Below are 8946 nucleotides of genomic sequence, written 5' to 3'. Positions count from 1 at the left end.
GCTTCACTGAGGCCCTTGCCTGTAGACCCCGCGTGAGATTTGAAGGCTGAGCTGGCTGCTGCTCTTCAACTGTGGTTGGCTGTTGAACAATATGGGCACTAGACGTGCGCGCAGACTGCTGATGCTGGCAAGGAACCGGTGCTGCAGTCGTGGTTTGGACATGGAACCCATGGATTCCATGATGGACTGGTTGAGCGTCGACGCGAAGATTTGCACGGCTGATGTGGTGTCGCTCGTCTAGCTCAGTAGTCGTTGACGAACGCGGTATTTCTTCCTGATCTACATTCACTACAGTGAAGTGGGCACAGGCCTACACGTCGAGAGCGGAGTCGATGCCGTCCATTTCGCGATCTTCTTCAATCGCTGCTCAATTCTGAGCTGCTACAGCAACATGTACACTGAGGTCAGTGTTTAATCGAGGAAATTAATAATTTAGATGAAGATGAATTCCCTGGTGGATTTTAATACAGACAACGCCGGCTATAGTGGAGATGTTTGGACTGTGACTCAGACGGCTCTCTTATAAATGTTTCGCAGTTGTAAGAGAAAAGCTATTATATGTCTCTCCTATAAATGTTTCGCAGTTGTAAGAGAAAACCTATTATATGTCATCGAAACATACGATGTTTCATGAAAAAGCGGTAATGGACGTCAGGCGCTTCGAGGTGATATCCATCGTCCTGCAGACATCGACAACCTTTTGCACTGAGTAATCATGATAACCATGAGCAAACATGAATACCTGTAGTTTTTGGCGCTGCTGCCAAAGCCTCCGCGTGTGAAAATGATGTCTCTTCGGCTTCATCACCGGAGCTATCACTCGATGACTCCAAGCTTGCGTCTTTCGCTGTCCAAACTCTCGTCGATGTTATCATCGATGACAATGTAGCTTGACGCACTCATTGCATCGTCTAACTTCAATCTTGATATAATAAGCACGTCGAGATCGCCAATCTCTGCCTCGCGGGAAGGCTCGCTGTCTTGCTCAACACTCGCGCTCATGCTTCCTGGTACAATCCTTGTGTGCCGCCAACAGTATTGCTCAATGACCACTGCACAAACAACTTTTTGTATTTGAGCTTAAAGTTTCGGATAATACCAGCGTCCATTGGTTGTAAGTGAGATGTCGTGGTTTTCGAGAGAAAGTGAATTCGAACGTTGTTCAGCTCAATTTGGGCATGGCCCGGAGCATTGTCTACAAGCAGAAGTAATTTGCGTCCGTGCATCTTCAGATTTATCGCTCGCACCCACTCCAGAAATACTTTGGTCGTCATCCATGCTTTGGTGTTCGAAAAATATTTAATCGGGGTATCATTGATGTTAACCTCTCGAAAGCACCGCGGTTTCGCAGCTCTGTTGATCACAATTTTTTCAGCTTCTTGGTTCCAGAAAGGTTACAGCACAAGCCAATGCTAAGTCTTGCTTTGTCCTTTTTTCTTCCTGCGATCGCTCTAGTCGCTAGTGTTTGACTCGGCAGCATCCTATAAAACAACGCTGTTTCATTCATGTTGAAGATGTCGTGCGGGTTGTACTGATTAAGCAGCTCCATTAGAACCGTACGCTGCTGGCCAAGATTCGCAGTGTCAACCGATCCTGCTTCGCCATGCATGATGTGCAGGGAAACGACATGGCGGGCCTTAAACCTCTGAATCCAGGACATCGTAACGACCTCCCCCCCCCAACTCGCTGGTTAGCCTTCGCTTGCAGAACGTCGTCAGACAGCAGACCATGTTCCTCTTGGTTATGGACAAAGTCCAGAAGCTGGGGCTCGGTTGTCACGTGCTGGGGTTTGCGTTTTTTTTCTTGATATTGCCGTTAGGTGTGGCATCAAGAGGCTGGTTCACAATTTTCCCGATAGTCGAAACACCAATCCTCTTCTTGAGACGTGTAGCCACCCACTGCTGGAGATCGACGTGCTTGAGACTGGGGTTGGCGAGATGGTGACGACGCAGCTCGTTCTTCTCGTAGACCGTGAGGTGTTGAAACCATTGTCTGCGTTCGTGTTTTAAAATGAGTCACGTGGTCCCCTCTCTTATTGCCCCAAGGGGGGCTCTCTTACACTCGAACAACCTTATAGCCGGATTGACTTCATTTTATCAAGGCACTCGTTATTTTGCCCGAATAGGCAACACGTGACAGGACATCCGTGCCAGAATTGACCCGACAGGCATGCCCGAATATGCCCGACTTAGCTAGAGCCGGAGGGTCATCTAATGAAGTGTCCTCGAAAATATACGTATAGCCGGAAGCTCATTGAGAGAGCAGAGCAGCATGTAGAGAGAAGAACACACGTGTGTGGCATTCTGACATTTTGCTATTGCATGCATAGCATCCAGGTATCCATCAAATGAAATTGTGGCGAACATCCAGCACTAGTCTGCATTAGAAAAATGAACTAACTTGTTATTGCTAAATGCACATGCACAGATATCTATAGCGCACGCAGATACTGAATCTCCTTTTTACTCAGCAAACTAAGACATTCGGCGCCACAAAATATCTCGAAGGCTACTAGCATGTAAATCCCACAGTTGTAGTTATCGACTTGCACTCCGAGATCACTTTGGTAGGCACGGGTTCGATATTTTCTTGGGACGAAATCAGGTAGCATCGCCACCAACTTCTCGGCAAGTGGTCGAATATTGGCCCCGTAGGTGGAATTCATCGGGTCGTAGATAAAGACTTCTTTGTGTGAAAGATCCATCATGATTGAGCACCAGTGATTCTTTCCACATATCACTGGGATCAAAATTTTCTCCGTGGTCACGTCAAGGAAAATATTGTGCGTGGTTTCAACAGAAGCGTGGCCATTCATGACGTTCCCAGTGAGTCCTGTGTCTACCGCAATCACTTCGGCCCTTGATGCGAACAGATTCGACATCAATATGTCAACTGAGTTGTCGCCCAGTGCAGATTTCCTAACCAGTTCCAGTGCTTCTGCCTGCGTCAGTAAATAAATGCACGTCTTAGTAAATAGTATTAATAAAGGTGTGTCATACAGAACATTCATACCTGAGTCGAAAGAAGCGGGATGAACTTCAGCTTCTCAATAAGATTGGGGTCTTGATTGACTTTGAAGCACGAGGGCATATGGAGAGGGAAGTCGACCGTTTCGATTCAGCTAAATGCCTTCTCCACAAGTATAGTCATCTTCTTTGCCTTATGCCACATTTCATCACACCCAGTGTCTTTGTAGAGAAGGTGCCGACACCAATAACTTTCACCACCACCATTGTTTCACCTAAGTTACCCGCACCCTTGTCCGACCGCTTTTTTCTGGGAGCGGAAACTTTGTCGAAACACTTCTTAATATAATCGGCACGAAATATGCGCATGATCGACTCGCTTGGTGTCACCTGTTTAGCTGGAGGTAGCGTCGCTAGTATTCGAGCAATCGGGGCTTTGGGACTTTTGGTAAACTCAAACAACTTGAATCTGGAAATAAGTGCTGCTGCTGAATCGTGGTTGTCAAAAGTGTACTGTAAGTTTGCCAGGCTAAGCTGTGATGCGTACATTTCCGAGTCAATTATTTCCAAGCGTCACCGTGTTTTTCCGCTTGTGATCACACCACAAATCTCGGCATGCGTCCCAATTCTTGACAAAGTAGGCAATAAACGGGTGTCGTTCACGCCTCGGTAGTGTTTCAGCATCGTTTGAGTGCATACCATGCTCTTCCAGGTCTAATCCCGACCCTTGCTCAAGTTGCCCATCTAGACCCGTCCTGTGCCCGACTTGCCCAACAGATTCAGACGCCGCATAGTCTGAAATCTGCTTCCCCATTTCGCTTAGATGATCCATATACTGGAAATGCTTCACGTTCTCGGTCTCCGTCTTTGCGTAATGCAGTAGGCTTATAACACCTCGTAGCTGCTCCTTCTGCCATGAACTGAACCCGTAGTCGGACGATGCTATTTCTTCTCGCAAATATTTAAGAACGTGGAACTGGCAGAGCAAAATAGCAACGTTGGGGAAGGCCTTCTTCAACACTGACATCTCGGTGAAGTCCTTGTCAATAAGGATACACTGCAACTTTGTCCATGCAAAGTTGTTAGCCTTAAATTCCTCCAGCGCTGTTAGCAACGTCGGCCATCGCTCGTTCTGTAGCAGAGAGTGCTGCACAAATTGACCTTTTTCGAACGTATCGTGGGCCATGAAGGAGAAGACCTTGTACCTCGAGCGATTTGTCCCGTGCGTCGCGTCAATCAGAAGGACTTCTGGAAATTGTTTGAAGAGAGACCGCATGTGTTTTGTTTGAAGAGTAATGCACGTAGCAATTTTCTACCATGACAATTGCACAATTTTCAGACAATAGATAAAACCAATTATAAATGTAAAAAGTACCTTTCCATCCACTTCATCAACGAATATACGACCGACATTCCCGGGCCGGTAACCAAACTCTGACATCCACGTCTTCATCCATTTTGCGCTGGAAGATGGTCCCTTTCCCGTTTTCACGATCCTTCAATTTCCGAACTAGATTTTGGACGTCCCTGAGCAGTTGGGTTGCTGTCCGAATTATCCTTAATAAATTTAAAAATACTCGTCTTCTTAGCGCCCGCCTTTCGGAGTTCATCGACGGTTTGCAAGGTTTTGTTGGGGATGGAAACGCGAGCAGAAGAGTGCCCCGGGAATGCATATTCAGATAGCCTGTGGCTATGCTCCTGATGACACTTCGTTATCTTGACAGCAAACCTCTTCGAAACTTTGTCGACCACTTGGACGCACGTATTGATCTGTGGGACGTTAAAGACATTGGTGCAATGATTATGATTCCAAACGTGGCCAACCAATTCCAAGCATGCCCAACTGAGCCGAAACTTGCCCGACTCAGCCAGAATTGCCCAACTCAGACAGAATTGCCCGATTCAGCCAAAATGGGAGTGTTTTAGAGCGTTAAGCCAAGGTCTAACCTGTGCATTACAGCCTCGGCTCGAGATTCTTGCCGTGGTCGTTTGCTAGTCGCTGTCGAGAAATATTTGCCATGATGAGTACAAAACAAAAGTCCGAGCGTACTGTACCCACTCAACGGAAATTCGAGGTGCCTTAGATCTCTGTACGTCCATTTTGGCGTTTCGATCAGCCGCATTGGTGTTTGTACGCATCCGAACGAAAGATCTACACAATATAGTGAGTATTAATGCGCTTTGAAGATGGCTGTTAAATGTGCAAAGTTACCTGGAACGATTGCGCTTGGTACACCCTGAGATAGTCATCAAAAGCTTTCCACGACTCGAATTGGGTCTGTTTTGGAGGTGGAGCGATAACAAGCTGTTGCTCAGCTCCATCACTCGCGCTACTAGATGTGCCGAGCATCTCGGGTCCATTGGGACATGGAGACGGCTGCCACTCACGCAAGAATCCGCTTGACTCATTCCCCTCGCTGCTGTCACTCTCGTCCGCAGCTCCCAGTGGGCGCTTTTGCGCGCTACGTGCCTGCGCAGCCATATTTCTCCCGCTGGTGCCGCGCGTTTTGACTGGGGGGGATTTGTGGCTGTGAGAAGGTTTGGTATTACGCTATACGCTCGGCGGATGTGAAAAAAATCAGCACATCGGAGAGGAGTAAAAGATCAGCTAGGTGTAAGTTTGAAGACAGTCCCCATTCGGGCAAAATACTCACTTCCTTTTATTAAAGCCTCCATTTTGGTCTAGTCTTTACCGCTCTTACACTCAAACTTCTCTTATATTCGGCGCCACTATAGCCGGAGTTGTCTGTACTCAAGTCCATATGGGTACCTAGGTCGTAGTATCGCATCGTGGCACTCACGATCGAGGCTGGCTTACCCGATGTGAAGCACTTGAGTCTCAACAAGCGTCTCAAGTTGAGATGCTTGTTGATAATATGCAGTCATAGTATTGCTCGTACTTTGGCGCCAGCTTGCCAGCGTAAAACATAGCATCTATCGTCGTTGCCTGTTGTACTCACGTCACAGATGCGAAGCTCGGACTCTACGGTCCAGATGGCTCCTTCTGGTTTTTTTTTACAGTAAATTATACTAATCTAAGTCATTCGCGAAAGGGCTAAAGTCGTACAGAGTTTAGGGTTTGTAGCTACCGGTACGATGTACCATCATACAGTTCTCCTTACTCATGATATTTTATTCCTGATGGAAGGTAATCTGAGGCAAGGGATTACAACGGAAGGGGTGTTTGTTTTATCCTCCATCCTGCACCATGCGCCGCTCGAGTAGACTGCGTGGTCGAGAGGACGCAGGGGTAGCCTCGGACATCCTGGCCAAGCGACAAAAATCTGGCGGTAGCGGAAACTCGTCTGCAGTACAGTCGATACCTTCGGAGCGTCGACCGACGTGGGATGCGTTTCTAGAGTCCAAGCTGTTCCTCAAGGCGCCTGGAGAATTGTATGACATCTTTGAGCTGGCTTCAGAGCTGCAGCCTGAGAACCCCTGCGGTGATACTATGTGTACTACTTGGAAATTATGATAATAGAGCTGTAATGGACATTTGTTTTTATCGGCTGTAGAGGCGTTTGTGGACACTTTGGGACTTCGGTTGACCGGTGCGTTCGACTTGTTGGCTGCGGCAGGCAAGAAGGAGGTGGCGCTGGACAAGCCGCTGTATCTGCATGGACGCTTCTTCTTCGATCCACCAGAGGTAGCAACTGTCATAGTGGACACTGAAAGTGACGACGGTCGGCACTGGGGATACTTCAGGTTGCTCAGAAATTCCGAATTTAAGGAGGATCGTATTGATTCGTATTGATAACTGATTGGTGCTGAGTGTAGAGATTCTCCTGGCCAAGTGCCAGAGTACGTCGTGCGTGCGGAGAGCAGTCATGAGTGCAAATTCGACATAGTGGGGGGTAATCTCTTTGAGGTGTTGGAGAGCAGATTGCAGAAGTGCCAATCGACTCTTGAGGGTGACAAAGTCGCGAATCTGCTTCAGAAGATCGAAGCTCAGAAATCGTGTGCTACTAGTAGAGGACGATCAGAATCGGCTCTTCGAAGTAAAAGAGCGAGGGAAGCCGTGGCTGGCTCACTGCATCAACTTGGCATTGTGGTCCCGGTAGACACTAAGAACAATACTGGATACCGTGAGCTGCCCACAGCTGGAAAAGACCTTGCAGACTTGTTGCGTCAAGTGGAACAGGAAGCAGACAATAAATCACCAGCGCGCAAGAGATTAAGTGAGCTCATCACTCGAGCTACGATCGCCAGTGATGAGTGCGATTTTGGGACTGGTCTCCTACTGGGCCTCGACGTCTTCACGGTGGGGTTGTGTCTCGAGGTGCGTCGCGATAGATCACGTAATTTACCTGCGTAATGTTGACTGTTCTGCGTTCGATTGGTGCTCTATGCAGAAAGAAGCACTGCAACTACTTCGCGTTGCTTATATGTTGCTACGTCGAGCGAACTTCTACAAGGTTGTGTCGGGCCACTGCAAGCACCGCAATGGCGACGAACTTAGTGCACGAATCGAATCTGTCGCTGCTTCGAATCAGACGGTCTTCGGTGAAAAGCAATTGAAGCAGTCGACAGTGGAGCTTCCATTGCCTCTTTGGGGCGACAACCAGAAGATTTCGGGCGTCTTGACAATGAAAAGCTCGAGTGCATGACTACCTCAATAATAATACATGTATTAATACTAATACATGTACAAGTATAAGATTATTAGAAATGTGATCACACTGTAGTATGCTGTATCTAAATGATAGCATATCCCTATCCCTATCTAGTGGTTGGCTGCAATCGATGATGCATGTCAATGACCAAAGTCTCTCCTCAACGTCCTTCATTAGAGGTTGGCGCACTATTATAGTACGGCAATAACAGTGAGCCATGGCCGAGCAGCAACAGAAGAAGGAAGCGATTGCCACCGAGCAGGCCGAGCTGGCCCCGATGGAGAAGTCGTTCTGGTACAAGGAAGCCCTGACGGAGGACTTGTACCTGTCAGCGGCTCTCAAGACCATCACGTTCGAGGCCAAGTCCAAGTTCCAGACTATGCAGATCATCGAGACGCATTCGTTCGGCAAGACGCTCGTTCTGGACGGTAAGACGCAGTCGGCAAAGAACGACGAGTGCATTTACCACGAGACTCTGGTGCAGCCGGCCCTACTGGCCCACCCGAACCCGAAGACCGTCTACATTGGCGGCGGCGGCGAGTTCGCTACAGCCCGTGAAGTGCTCAAGCACAAGTCGGTCGAGAAGGTTGTGATGGTCGACATCGACGAGCTTGTGTGCAACATGTGCCGCAAAGAGATGCCCGAGTGGGCCGACGGCGCCTTCGAGGACCCGCGTCTTGAGGTGCATTACACAGACGCGCACGCCTTCCTAAAGCAGTACGACGGCACGTTCGATGTCATCATCATGGATATTGCGGACCCTATTGAGGCCGGTCCGGGCTACGTGCTGTACACGGAGGAGTTTTACAAGTACGCCAACTCCAAGCTCAACAAGGGCGGCTACATGGTAACCCAGTCGGGCCCCGGCGCCGTGTACAACTGGGACGAGTGCTTCTCGTCCATCTACTGCACTCTCAAGACCAACTTTAACACTGTCGTGCCCTACACGGTCGACATTCCATCGTTCGGCTGCATCTGGGCCTTCAACATGGCCACCAACGTGGAGGACGGCGACGGTGAGGCCGCTGTGACGGCCATTCGCGAGCGTAGCATCGCTACAACCAACGCTCTGGTGGAGTCACGCATCAGCAAGCCGCTCCAGTTCCTCGACGGCGTGAGCCACATGGGTCTCTTTGGCCTGCCCAAGATCGTACGTGAGGCCCTTGAGAAGGAGACGCGCGTTATCACGGTGGACAACCCCGTCTTCATGTTCTAAGAGGCTGACCTTGTAAATGCCATTTTTACACAACTCTCACCCTTTCGTCTCCATTTCTGTGTGCGACCGATATAAAAGGGCAACTCGTAGTCCATCTAGGCCAAAAAGACCAAAAAAACATCATTGTGCAGGGTGAGTGAAAGTGGTGTCT

At 48.8% G+C, this 8946-nt stretch overlaps 2 protein-coding genes across 2 annotated transcripts; both read left to right on the top strand.

The window, feature by feature from the left end:
- Nucleotides 1-6313: 6313 nt before the first annotated feature.
- On the top strand, nucleotides 6314-7425 carry PITG_17609 (uncharacterized protein; the record flags this gene model as incomplete). The annotated part of the gene is made up of 4 exons (XM_002896442.1): nucleotides 6314-6317; nucleotides 6482-6671; nucleotides 6744-7249; nucleotides 7319-7425. 4 exons carry the CDS (start codon nucleotides 6314-6316, stop codon nucleotides 7423-7425), a joined length of 807 nt encoding a protein of 268 aa, XP_002896488.1.
- A 321-nt stretch (nucleotides 7426-7746) lies between these two features.
- Nucleotides 7747-8795, top strand: PITG_17608 (spermine synthase, putative; the record flags this gene model as incomplete). The annotated part of the gene is made up of 1 exon (XM_002896441.1): nucleotides 7747-8795. The coding sequence occupies one exon, from the start codon at nucleotides 7797-7799 to the stop codon at nucleotides 8793-8795; it is 999 nt and encodes a 332-aa protein (XP_002896487.1).
- Nucleotides 8796-8946: the final 151 nt, after the last annotated feature.

Source organism: Phytophthora infestans, genomic scaffold, assembly GCF_000142945.1.
Source record: "Phytophthora infestans T30-4 supercont1.60 genomic scaffold, whole genome shotgun sequence".
In the NCBI taxonomy this organism is placed as follows: Eukaryota; Oomycota; class Peronosporomycetes; order Peronosporales; family Peronosporaceae; genus Phytophthora; species Phytophthora infestans.
This window is presented reverse-complemented; position numbering and strand designations above follow the sequence as displayed.